At 45.5% G+C, this 13,741-nt stretch overlaps 1 protein-coding gene across 2 annotated transcripts; it reads right to left on the bottom strand.

Moving 5' to 3' along the window:
• Positions 1-275: 275 nt before the first annotated feature.
• ZNF697 (zinc finger protein 697) lies at positions 276-13,065 on the bottom strand. 2 transcript variants are annotated; one of them, XM_060268802.1, is made up of 5 exons: positions 8,482-13,065; positions 5,201-6,638; positions 3,041-3,123; positions 2,571-2,658; positions 276-1,818 (listed from the first exon to the last, which is right to left on the bottom strand). In XM_060268802.1, the coding sequence occupies exons 4-5, from the start codon at positions 2,632-2,634 to the stop codon at positions 977-979; spliced, it is 906 nt and encodes a 301-aa protein (XP_060124785.1). In that variant the 5' UTR covers positions 2,635-2,658; positions 3,041-3,123; positions 5,201-6,638; positions 8,482-13,065; the 3' UTR covers positions 276-976. The 2 variants fall into 2 exon arrangements, with proteins under 2 accessions (XP_060124785.1, XP_034953009.1); XM_035097118.2 differs by having other exon boundaries at positions 6,573-6,638.
• Between the last annotated feature and the right edge of the window lie 676 nt (positions 13,066-13,741).

Genomic DNA, 13,741 nt, shown 5'->3' with positions numbered 1-13,741 from the left:
CTTCTCAATTTCCTATTTTTCTCTGGTATGGTCCATAAAATAGTTACCACCTGATTCTATACTCTGGCCCCCAAGTCATGCCAGCTAACAAATCCTTCTACCCTGGGGTGCCTCTTCACCCTAGGGACTGTATAGAGTGCAAGATTTTCACTGTCAGTTAAGTGCATCTGAACACTTTCCAGATACCCAAATGCAATTTCAACCAGAAATCCAAGTACAGGTTAAAAAAGGAAGAATGGGTAATTCTTTTTTATTTAAAAAAAAACAACCCAAGGTTTTATTTCAGAGAAAAGTAGAGTTAACATTGTTAACATGTTCAAAACCTCTTCCACTTCCTCTTCCCCAACACACCAGGTTTGGCTGAGCCCCTAGAGCAGCATGTGCGCGCATACACACATCAATGCAATCAGGGGAGATATTGCGTGAAAGACGAAGGGGAATTTTCCCACCTGCAGATGAAAAAGGAAGGGGTTTCCAAATCCACCATTTGGAATCAACAACACAACACAACATGCTTTCTGCTCTCTAAATAAGGACAAACAAAGTGTTCCTCTCACTTACTGCACATCAGCTGATGTCTTGGTGACTGTATCCCTACAGGTCCAAAGTTCCCATTCTCATCAATCCAGCAACTATACTCACCCACCTCCCCAAATTACCTGACTTGCAACATCCAGCTTCCCTCCCTGTTACTTGGGGAAGCTTCAGCCTACATTGCCCCAGTGCCGCACAAGTCCTTCCACATAAGTTTGGCCAGGCTTTCCAGACACACATGCCACCCATAGTTTAAACACTGACTTGGCAAGCAATGGTTTATACACAGCAAACATGTTTCCTACTTAAAGTACAGCTCTGGCCTCTTATCACTACAGTTAAAAACACTACTTTTCTTAAGGTTCCTTTATTTCATTTCCCCATGAAACTTAAAACATTCATTAGCTTTTATAGGCAAGGCAGTCGTCTTCCCCCTGCTTTCCTATCCTATGTGAAGTCTGTGGTGTTGTACAAGATGCGTCTTGTATCGGAAGCCTTTGCCACACTCAGCACACTTGTAGGGTTTCTCTCCCATGTGGGTTTTCCGGTGCCTTGCGAGATGTGAACTCTGTATAAAGCCTTTCCCACATTCAACACATATATAGGGCTTTTCGCCTGTGTGCGTTCTCTGGTGCTGAGTCAGGGTTGAGAAATCGCTGAAGCTTTTCCCGCACTCGCTACACTCAAAGGGTTTCTCCCCCGTGTGGGTTCTTTGGTGGTTCACAAGGTGCGCGTTCCGACTGAAGCATTTCCCACACTCGGGACAAAGGAAAGGCTTCTCTCCGGTATGGATTCTTTTATGTGTAAAAAGGTGAGAACTCACAGTGAAGTTTTCCCCACATTCACTGCATATGTAGGGCTTCTCTCCTGTGTGAATTCTCTGGTGTTTAATAAGGTCAGAGCGCCAGCTAAAGCTCTTGCTACATTCAATACACTTATGAGGCTTCTCTCCCACTGGAGAGATCTCAGGTTGGACATTAAGGCTTGAATTATATTGGACGCTCTCCCCACCTTCAGTGTAACGAAAAGGATCTACTCCCAAGGGAATCCCAGGTGGAGACACGGTGTCTTGGCGGAGTCCCAGGCAACCATCTCGATCTGCAGGTTCATTATGCTGCTGATCAGGACAATTGCTTTGCATCTGCTCAGCTGTAATGCCTCCTCCCTCACTCTGAGACGCATTTTCTTCATTTTGTCTTGGTAGAAGCTCATCTTGCTGCACCTTCTCTGGATCATCTCCAGGAGGAATCTCTTCCTCGTACTCACTTGGGATCTCATAGTTTCCTAGAAAACAGAAGCATCAGATAGGAGGATTTAGACCAATAATATTAATAATAGCCTGAAACGTGGGTTATGGCATGGCCCCTGAGGGCTTTAAGATCCTACAGCAGGCATCCCCATACTTCGGCCCTCCAGATGTTTTGGACTACAATTCCCATCATCCCTGCCCACTAGTCCTCTTAGCTAGGGATCATGGGAGCTGTAGGCCAAAACATCTGGAGGGCCACAGTTTGGGGATGCCTGTCCTACAGACTAGGGCGGAATAACTAGAAGACACTTCATGGCATGACTTTGGGGAGATGGGTGTGAGGCAGGCACAGGCAAGTTAACACCCAAAGAAAGAGGCAATTCTTGCTGGCAATCACCCCATGAAGGTGAGAAGTGGAAAGGAGGGGGCTAATCCTTCCCCACCAAAGAAACATGGATTTGAAACTAGAGTTGCCCACTCCCCTCCCTGTCCAGCTCCTCTGTCTTTCTCAGTGGAAGGGCCTGGCAAGAAGCTCATGCTACTCAGTGCTCCTTCTTGCCCACCCCAGTGTTGCCTCGTAAGGAAAGCACAACTACACAGTCAGTCACCTGAGACAAAGATGCAGAAGAGGAGGAAGGAGAAAGTGAGGCTATCTATACTGCCATTAGTGATGAAGATTAGTAAAGACCAGCTAGAAAGTGTACTTCCAGCCACACCGTGCATAAAGCGAGACCAGGATGAGATATTTGATGGAAATCACTTTCTTTTTTGGACTGTTCTATCTCACCTATAAATTCTCTTTCTGTAGAATTGGAGAGCACAGATGCACACAATTCTTCGACTGGTTCCATCCACAGATGTCACGCTAAGGAATCCTGCTCATGGCAAGACATATAGAAAGATGGGGAGACAATGCTGCAGCTGTCTGTAAAATCTCTTCCAAGTGTAATACATTAATCAACATAATAAACCACACACACACACCTTCACTAGCACAGTAACAGAAACTTTACTGAGACTTTATCCGTCTACCAGGTCAGAATCCACCTTCAACATTGCCTTCTGAGCTCACCACAAACTCATTCCCAACATGCACCTGTCTGAAATTATTGTTAGCAGTATCTATATAGCACCATCCCTATATAGCACGATGCCTATACACGCTTCCTCAGATGAAAGAATGGTTCACCTCGTACATTCAGAGAGAGAAAATAATCGGTTTATCCAATTTACACATGAAAACAATTAAACTTTCACCTAGTGCCTTCATGCAAAAACTGGAAAATGACTCAAGACCCTGAGTGTGATGCTTTCGAATCTCTTCCACTTTGCCCCAAAGTCTGTTTAAAACAAAATACAGGGACAAGGGGGGGAACAATGTTATTATGCATCTTTACATTTCGTAGCAGCAGAACCTTGGGAATAGATTGCAAGAATCTCCTCAGAAATACTTTTCCTGCCACTCCCCCCCCCCCAACCTGTCAATGTTCTACTTGAGAAGTATGGAAATGCATGTGGATTTATGTACACAGCTAGACCAAACAATACATGATATAACTGGTTTTATTGTAACTATATTCAGGCAGCACACCAAAGCAATTGTTTACTGCAAGGCCGGTGCTAGGGTTTTTTGTGCCCTAGGCAAGATCACCTTCTGGCGCCCCCCAGGGGGTGAGAGGGAGGGAGGGAAAGTGAGAGAGTGAGTGTAGGGGCGGGAGGGAGGGAGGAGGGGGTGAGAGGGAAATAGCGAGAGAGAGGGAGGGAGGGAAATAGCGAGAGAGAGGGAGGGAGGGAAGAGAGACAGAAGGAAGGAAGGAAGGAAGGAAAAAAGGAAAAAAGGAAGGAAGGAAGGAAGGGGTGGGTAAGAGAGAGAGGGGGGAGAGAAAGAAAGAAAGGAGAGAGAAAAATAGGGGGGAAGCCTGCTCTTGCAAGAGGAGGCAGCGGGATGAGTGCCCCGAAAGTAGCGCTTTCGGGGCGCTGATCCTGTCGCCACCTCTCGCAGGGGCGGCCGCGTCTCCCTCCTCTCTGGCTCACTGTGGGGCGGTGGGAGGGAAAGTGGCCCAGATGTCGCCTCTCGCAAGAGCAGGCTTCCTTCCCCCTCCCCCAGCAGGCTGGCCAGCGCCCCCTCCATTTTGGCGCCCTAGGCAACTGCCTAGATCGCCTTAATGGACACGCCGGCCCTGGTTTGCTGTGATGTCTGAATGGACAAGTCAAGGTTTGCATGAGCAAAACAGAATCAGTAACCACAATTTGAAAGGAAGTTACAAGCCACAGCTGGTGCTAGCTGTGGCCCGGTTCGCACAGCCAATAAGCTGGAGTATGGCTTACTGTGACCACATAAATGTGCTGGCTTCTTAAGAGCAGCTCCTATCTACTTTGGCTCAGTTACAATTGTGATGAGGAAGAGAGACCTGAACCACAATCAGCTACATATGATGCAAAACCTTTGCTTAACTGCTAAGCAGCTAAGCAATGCTGAGCTGAAAAGCCTGTGAAGTCTCCTTTCTGAAGGATTAAGTAATATATTGTGCATTTCCACTAAACCATGGGTTTCACTTTGTGTGATGTGCATATATGTCCAGCCATGTTGAAACTGATAGACTAATTACAGGCACCTGCACCCCCAATTTTTTTCCTTTTCTTTTAAACTAGGGCTGTTGAACAGATGGAAACAAGAGAAGACTTGCAGCTCCAAATCGTGGTTATTTCATCTGCCTGTAAACCCAAACCATAATCTGAGGTTGAAATAGTGGTTTACAGCAGGCATCCCCAAACTTCGGCCCTCCAGATGTTTTGGACTACAATTCCCATCTTCCCCGACCACTGGTCCTGTTAGCTAGGGATCATGGGAGTTGTAGGACAAAACATCTGGAGGGCCGCAGTTTGGGGATGCCTGGTTTACAGTATGCCAACCCTGGTTTAATGTTAATGTCTCTATGGAGCTGCTTATCTGCAATATAACATTGGTACAGTATGTAATAATAAATAAATAAATCACTTAGTATACTATTAAAGCCTACTTCTTTAATGATGAAATATTTAATGGGATATTTTTATAGCAAATTTAACAACATAAAATAAATGGGGGAAACGAGGCAAAAGAAAAGAAGAAAACATCAGTTCATATTATTAATCTAGTAACCATCAATATAGCAATCTCAGTTTGAACATATGTGATGAGTAGTATTCCATTAGCACACCCCTTTAGTGCAAATATTTCTGCTTGTGCAATGGCCCCCATCCCATGTGCACCCCATGCCCTCCCCAGATTTGCTCTGGAAGGTTGGGAGACCCCCTAGAACAGATTAAGGGGTGCCTGGGAGAGGAGAGGGAAATCCTTTTGTACAAGCAGATATCCTTGTGCTGCCAGGATTGTTACTTTAGTGCTGCCTTGGCTACAACCATAAGTCAACATACCCCGTCAAAATTTCCTGACAGATATCCAAACAAAATTGATGTTTATAAGAAATACGTTCAAATGTAGCAAGGTCCTTGAATCATTGTGTAACAGGTGCTTGCCCTTCCAGGCTCTTGGAAACCATAAGGCCTTGCAAAATCCACTTTTTCAGTCCTGCCATTACCACAGGAAAATATTTTTAAAGTCATGGGCCCTGTAAATATCAAGGATTCGTTAGATACAAAATTAATGCAGACAGTAACCAAAAAGAAAATAACACAAGACATGCCCACATTGTATGCCTCAAAATTATAAATTAACAGCAGTCTCTCAAAGAAGTGCACACGAAAGCTCACACCAAGAACAAACTTAGTTGGTCTCTAAGGTGCTACTGGTCAATTTATTATTATTATTTTTATATATATTTCTACTGTGTCAGACCAACACGGCTACCTGACTCTCAAAGAAGGTTTACAATGAGTTTCTTTGCCTCCTCCTCACTTCTGTTTTTACCCTTTTTATAGCTTTCCACATTGTTTTCACAAGATGGAAATGGGTTTTTAATGTTAAGTGTAATTATTATTATTATTATTATTATTATTATTATTATTTATTGAATGTATATACCGCCCTATACCTGGAGGTCTCAGGGCGGTTCACAGAAAACATATTACATTATACATATTATTGTATGCCTTTTACCCTCAGATATACATTTCTGGAGATACATTGGGTGGAATAGCATTTGTAGCAATGGATTTAGACACTAGGAGATGATATATTGTTTAGGTATTATCCATCCTCTGCAGCTTAAACTTGGAAGCAAAGACAAGGTTTGTTTAACCTTCTACAATAATTAACAATGATGCTTTTAGGCAGACTGGATTTTTCTGGTATTACCCCTTTTCTATCCTTTAAAAACAATACTCTCACAAATGTTGTTTTATAATCAATGCTATTTACATGCAAAGGTCAAAACTCTGGCCTATTCTTGTCCACATTGGGCTCATTTTGCCCACCTAGCAGTTCGAAAGCACGGCAAAGTGCAAGTAGATAAATAGGTACCGCTCCAGCGGGAAGGTAAACGGCGTTTCCGTGAGCTGCTCTGGTTCACCAGAAGCAGCTTAGTCATGCTGGCCACATGACCTGGAAGCTGTACACCGGCTCCCTCGGCCAATAACGCGAGATGAGTGCTGCAACCCCAGAGTCGTCTGCAACCGGACCTAATGGTCAGGGGTCCCTTTACCTTTAGCCACCTAGAACCCTAGAAAACCACAAAGCCCTTTTCAAAGTGCCAGACTCCAAGAGAGCTTTGGGTAATGCATAGGGCAAGGCTGTACATTCTTTATCTGATGATAGCAGGCGTACAAGGTTGGAATGGACACATCTTACCAAGCAGTGACAAAGAATTTCCAATCTGGCAGCGTCCTCATTTATCACGCCGTCAACTTTTGCCATCTGGAAATGAATCAGCAATGTTTTAGTCTTTTCCTGGATGACTCAGGAAAAACTTAGGAAATGTGCCGAGAACAAGATGGTCCTAGACAGCTAACAGAATCCTCCCCCCACTTCACACATATGTGCTATTAAAATACAGATATCCTTCGGAAAAGGTGGGGCAGAAATGGAACCAGCTAACTAAACGCATTAATGCTCATGGCTGTTTGAGGATCAGCCAGGTTGTTCCCTTTAGCATCTATCAAAATTTGCCACGCAAGGTTGAACCGAACATTCAAATCCTTTAGAGAAAAGACTTTCCCTGAAAATACATATTTTCTTCAGCAAAATCATATTCGGTGTTATTTCAAACCTTTGCATATTTGAGAGAAGGATCTGAACTTGGAGTAACAACAAACTGGCAAGCCTCCCTGGGGAAAAGGGTCCCAAAGGCTGTAGGGTGTTTGTGTGAGTGTGAGCTGCCAGTGCCACCTGCACAAAGCTGCAATCGTGTAAATAAATCACATGCAAGTTGTGGGTCTACTGTACTTGCGGGGGGTGTTTGCATCTTGGGCATTTTGCTGTGTGTTGTAATCTGAGAAAGCCATGCTTCTGCTGGGCCTGTGCTTGGGGCTCCTCCTGCTCTCATTTCACTGAGCTGGAGAGATTATTTCTCTGGCCTGAAGTCCATTACAGTGGTACCTCCGGTTGCGAACAGAATCCATTCCAGAGGTCCGGCTGCATCCCGAGGTTTTCGCAACCTGGAGAACCGCTTCTGCGCATGTGTGCGGCGCATAGAGCGCTTCTGTGCATGCAGCGAAACTCAGAAAAATACTTCCAGGTTTGCTGTGTTCGCATCCCGAAGTTTACGTAACCAGAGGGATACGTAAGCGGAGGTACGACTGTACTGCTAACTATTTGCAAACTTTGTTTGTCACCTTTCTGAATTGTTTGTTTGCTTTATGTAACGTAAATTGTTTTATGTCCTCTGCAAAGCTGGCCACTTCACTGCTCTGCCCTAATTCCAGTTCATTTTATGAAGACATTAAAAAGCAACAGTCTAAAGACAGCTCTATGGGGGACACCATGTCTTACTTATCTCCTTTATAAAAGCTCATATTTAAGCTGGAAAGATGCAGGAACCGGAGGTCAAGGAAGAGAAGACCATTGCGTTCTAACCACTCATGATTTATTGCGTTGGATTTTTTTTAAAAAAAATGAAATTGTGGAGATTAGCAGTATCGGGACTGCTGGTCTCCCCTATTGAATAAAATATTCAATATCACTTCTCAGCTCACGGCCATCTCTTGTTTATGATAAGGCCTGAGTGCTCAAGTCTCCCAGTTTCATTGTCATACATCATTCAGTATGTGGTTCCAAGCTGGGCTGATCATTGCTATTGAATGCTAATGATGTGGAAGGAAGTAACACTATACCTCTGACGGCTGCATTTGCTGATCTGATACTAATGCTTAAATCCACACTCAGGCGACAGCATCACTGTGCAAATGTGCACAGTGTGGTGTAGTGGTTAGAGTGTCAGACTAGGACCTGACGGACCATTGTTCAAATCCCCACTTGGCCATGAAGCTTACTGGGTAACCCAAGGCTGGTCACTGCCTCTCAGCTAACCTACCTCACAGGGTTGCTGTGGGGATTAAATAAGGGGGGGGGGGGAAATCATGCACGCCACCTCGAGCTCCTTAGAGATAGAGGTGGGATATAACGGCAATAAATAAGTATTTTTCTCTTCACCCAACTCCCTTCAATTTGTGAAGTTTATGGGACACTGACTTGTGTCTCCTGGAAAAGCAGCAGGATAAGCAGGTAATTTAATTTTAATCCAGTCTATGGGTTGACTTACTTTGCTGTTGCAAACCACACAGGTTTTCAGTCAGGGTGTCCTGCCGACGTGCATCTTCTGCATTCCAGGATCATTGAACAGGCCGCCCTGCACATCAAGAGATACTAGTGGTGTCCATCAAAAATTCACAGCAGGGTGGAAGGGACATAAGAAAGAAGGAAGCACCTCCCCCCCCCCCCCAATCTACGCTACCCACAGTTGCATTTTCCCCTTCTCTCAGCATGCCTGGAACTGAGAGGAAATGCCTTTGAGAGAGTGGTTTGATTAGGAAAGAACCCACCAAAAAGCACTTCCTCCTAGTTTTCAGTAGGAGAAAGCAGCTGCGGCAAGGAGGCTAACCAGGGTAAGCTGTCTGGGGTTTGGCTTGAAACTGTTGTGCTCTTTGCCCTTCACTCAAATCCCATTCCCATCCAGGTCATGTCTTGAGAACAAATACAATAATAATAATAATAATAATAATAATTATTATTATTATTATTATTATTACTCCACTGAAGTCTGGCCCTAAGGAGTTCTGCATTTAAATGGAGGGAAGTGAGAGCCTCTATTGCCAAGGGCATTCTTGGCAGCTTGAAGGATATACTGGGACTTAGGTGGGGTGTGTATCCACTTATCTCCCAAGAGCGGGTGACGCTGTGGGTTAAACCACAGAGCCTAGGGCTTGTCGATCAGAAGGTCGGTGGTTCGAATCCCTGCGACGGGGTGAGCTCCCGTTGCTCGGTCCCTGCTCCTGCCCACCTAGCAGTTCGAAAGCACGTCAAAGTGCAAGTAGATAAATAGGTAAGGTAAACGGCGTTTCCGTGTGCTGCTCTGGTTCACCAGAAGCGGCTTTGTTATGCTGGCCACATGACCCGGAGGCTGTACGCCGGCTCCCTCGGCCAATAATGTGAGATGAGTGCCGCAACCCCAGAGTCGGTCACGACTGGACCTAATGGTCAGGGGTCCCTTTACCTTTACCTCCCAAGACAGACAGATGCAAATCTTTTTCCATTGTGGGAAGGCAGTTGTAGACCCAGGCCTCTCTACAGTCTCCTCTCCACCCACCATCAGAGTAGAAAATACTACACCGCCCTATGGATCAATGTTCTGACTCAGTTCAGGGCAGATTCATATATCTCTTTGTTTGAAGCAGCACTATGTAGGTAGCAGAACATGAAGATAGATCACCAACAGTCAAAGATTATGGCTGCATTTGCCTAACAGTGTCGACGATTCCTTACTTAGATCCCATTTCCTGCTAAACAAAGGGTATGTTAATACAGATATTCCCCACAAGGTGGCTGCAAAAATTACTTAGCAGTGAGAAAAGACTGTATGGATTCACCTGCTGATGTTCATACACAAAGTAATCCATTACTTTAACTGGGAGACCTAGGTTAACACCACCATTTTCCCATGCAATAGCTTTAAGGCGAGGATAAAATGAAGGAGAACAATGTACGCTGCCTTGAGCTCTTTGGAGGAAACTTGCATTTGTCCAAATATGAAGAAAACTGTGGATTTCTTATGTATTAAATACTGTGGACATCACTTCACTAATTCCGTATTTTATTCATTCTGTCAAATATAAAGCTGTATTCCTGTGGCCACAATGCAGCTTTATAATTATCCGGTGTATTTTTCATCATAAATGAATTCACTGGTATACTAGCATGCTTTTTAAAAATCCCTGTTCACAGCAGAATCCTGTTCATGTCTACAGTACTCAGAAATAAGTTCCACTGTATTCAATAGGACTTACTCCCAGGTAGGCAAGTGCAGAATTGTACAAGTTTTTGTATCACAATTGCTTTCTTTTAAAAGTGTGAGAGAGGGACAGAGAACAAGACCTGCACTCAATTGCCTGGACATTTTGCTAATTGAATCTGCTAGTAGAAATAATGCAAATTTGATTATTAAATTTTCAGTCCCTTCAACTTACCTCCTTTTTGCCCTGCAAAACACAATGCACATTGTTACAACAGATATGGGTACTTGTGTGTGTGTGTGTGTGTGTGTGTGCGCGCACACACACACAGCCTGAATCACGATAACACGTTTTTATCCCATTACAGGTGCTAATTAAGACTGCAATTATAATCTCATTTACTTCAGACTAAGCCTTAATTTCTGAGCAGACATGGTTAGGAATGGATTATGCTGTAATCTACCAATACCAGGATATTTCATTTTTGAATGGTTGCTGTACTTATTTTACATCCATTTAGGTTTTAATGTAATTGTCACAGCCTGGTGTCCTTGCCTCCCTTTTCCTCAGAACTCACTTTTTACATATTTTCTTCTGTGTCTGCCAAGTAAGGATAGCATTTCATGTATCTGATAAAAGGGACACTCGTCCAGGTAGATTTATGCCATGATAAACATTCTTGTTCAGAAGCCTACTCAGATTGTTAGAAAATTGAGGTAATTTAAACCACTGGAGAGTTACAGCACCTACTGTCGCTATACGGTAGATATAAATACAGGAGAGACATGTTTTATTGCAGGTGGGGCACATGGCGGTGTCTGGTTTTGCTGGTGCAGATGCATGATGTTAATTCTTCTCTTTGTGCCCAGTGGTCATTTCCAGTGGTTTCAAAGTACTGTAAGGTTATTAAGTCTTTTTGTAAACCACCTTGTGGTTTGTTTGTTTGTTTGTTAGTTTGTTTGTTGGTTTTCACAATAAAAAAAGCATAAATAAATGTGTTATTAAAAGCACCATGAGACTCTTTTCTGTATATACAAACCCACTGCCACAACTGTGCAATTTCAGCATTAAGCAAATTATCATCATCCCTCTTCCTTGTAGATCAGAGCTTTCTAAACTTTTCATGTTGGTGACTCACTTTTCAGACATGCATCATTTTGTGACACAGTAATTCAGTAACGCAGGTGGTGCTGTGGATTAAATCACAGAGCCTAGGGCTTGCCGATCAGAAGGTCGGCGGTTCGAATGCCAGTGATGGGGTGAGTTCCCGTTGCTCGGTCCCAGCTCCTGCCAACCTAGCAGTTCGAAAGCACATCAAAGTGCAAGCAGATAAATAGGTACCACTCCAAGTGGGAAGGTAAATGGTGTTTCTGTGTGCTGCTCTGGTTCGCCAGAAGGGGCTTTGTCATGCTGGCCACACGACCTAGAAGCTGTACGCCGGCTCCCTTGGCCGAGGTGAGCGCCGCAACCCCAGAGTCGGTCACGACTGGACCAAATGGCCAGGGGTCCCTTTACCTTTACTTCAGTATCACTAGGAAAGTGGAGGTTAAACTAAACCCCCTTCCACACCTGAGAGGAGTGCGGGGAGTGTTCGTGCAACACACCTACACACTGCAGCCGACACACTAATGTGTCGCAACACAGAGTTTGGAAAGCTCTGCTGTAGAGGAAGGGCCCACAAAGCAATAGCCTCAAGTGTGGTGTAGAACAGGAGTGACCAGATACTGTTACTTGTGGGACAAATATTGAATAATTATAGGCAGTTCAGCGCGGAGGTGCCAACCTGAGCAGAAGATGGTGTGTGTGATGATACACGCATGACATGTGTGTGATAAAGGGATATCAGGAGGAACCAGGGGACGGAGCTGAACGCAGTGGCAGTTCAGCTTCAATGGCTGGTGGCTCCTCTCCTGCTACTGCCATTGCCCTCCTCTTTCCCCTCCATGGCTGGAGAAGGAGGAGAAACCACCAGCCCCGCTTGGCCTCCTCCTGATTATGCCACCTTGAGCTCCTTTGGAGGAAAAATGGGGACATAAATGAATAACGTTTGAATGGCCTGGTCTTGAGACACAGGGGGTGCAGCCTAAAACCTTATTAAATGGCTGCTGGTGGTGGTAGTGCATTATCCTGTTGGATCAAGCTGAGAGAACAGCAGACCATCCAAGTGTTCCTATTTTCCAGGGACAGTCCTGGATTTATAAAAGCCGTCCCAGTGTCTGATTTGATCCTGGAATGTACCGCTTTTCCTTAGGACGTCCCTATTTTCACTGGAGAAATGTTGTACGGCAGGGAGTTGTGTGACTCTTCAACCAAGGAGTTAAGTAACCTGTAGAAGGCATCTGAAGGCAGCCCGATATAGTTTCATTGTTTTTATATGTGTTGGAAGCCACACAGAGAATTATTATCATTGCTATGGAACAGGATATCCCTATTTTCACTGGAGAAATGTTGTGGAGGGTATGGAAATTTGGACAGTATCGAGTTATGTGACCCCTGAGCCAAGGAGAGAAGTAACTTATACAACCTTTAGAAGGTGTCTGAAGGCAGCCCTGTACGGGGAACTTGTTGTTTTTTTATGCTTAATGTTAAGCTTTTATGTATGATGGGTGGGGTATAAATATTATTATTATCATCAGTGCTTTTATCCGGGGGGGGGGGACACATACACCTAAACATTTTGTGAATCTTTATACTTTTGTCCATTTACTGTAATTATTTTTCCAGATTTGAACTGTAAAATGGTGATTTTTCTGGAGTCAAAATGACAGTGCCCCTAAACAATTTTTAAAGCACTTGTTGTTGAACAGGACGTCCCTATTTTCATTGGAGAAATGCTGGAGGGTATGCAACAGGGAACCAGGGTGGATCTTGATGGAAAATGGGCGCAGAGGAGTGAATCAACCAACCAACCAACCAACCAACCAACCACCCCCTTCCCCCAGAACACCGCCCTCTCCCCTGGGCACCCTAGGGGGCTAAAATGAAGAAGTGAAACCCACCCCCCGGGGTGGGGGAAAGCCTGCCAACCCCCCTGGGTTTTGCGGGTAGGGGAAGAAGCCCCCACGTGCAGAGATGCCTGCTTGGAAATGCTACGGAGGGCTGGAAAGAGCCCCGGCGGGAGGGCCTCCTCCAGGCAACGTTGAAATATCCCTCTCTCTGCCGGCACCCAGGGCGACCGCCGAGCCTCGCCCATCCCCTTCAGCCGGACTCCTCGAGCTCCAAACCCGTCTGTGGCGGAGAGCCGGGCGCCTTCTCGCACGCGTTCTCCGTGGCGGCGGCGGCCCGCGCCTCCCTACCTCTTTCCTCCTCCTCGGCTCCGCCCCGACGCCGCAGGCCCCGAGGCGAGACAAAGGCCTCTCGCCTCGCCTCCTTGGCCCGCCTGCCCCACTCGCCAACACCGCCGCTGCCGCCGGGTTCCTCCTTGGCCCGGCTGGCCTACTGCTGGCCCTGAGGGAAGCGGCTGTCGTCGCCCCCCGCTCCGCCTCCGCCTGAGGTAACCCAAGGAGACTCCCCTCTGCCGCCCCCAACTCCCGGCGGCATCTCGACGACGGTTTCCTTCTCAATTTTTTATTT

The sequence above is a fragment of the Zootoca vivipara genome, chromosome 16 (assembly GCF_963506605.1).
Source record: "Zootoca vivipara chromosome 16, rZooViv1.1, whole genome shotgun sequence".
In the NCBI taxonomy this organism is placed as follows: domain Eukaryota; kingdom Metazoa; phylum Chordata; class Lepidosauria; order Squamata; family Lacertidae; genus Zootoca; species Zootoca vivipara.
This window is presented reverse-complemented; position numbering and strand designations above follow the sequence as displayed.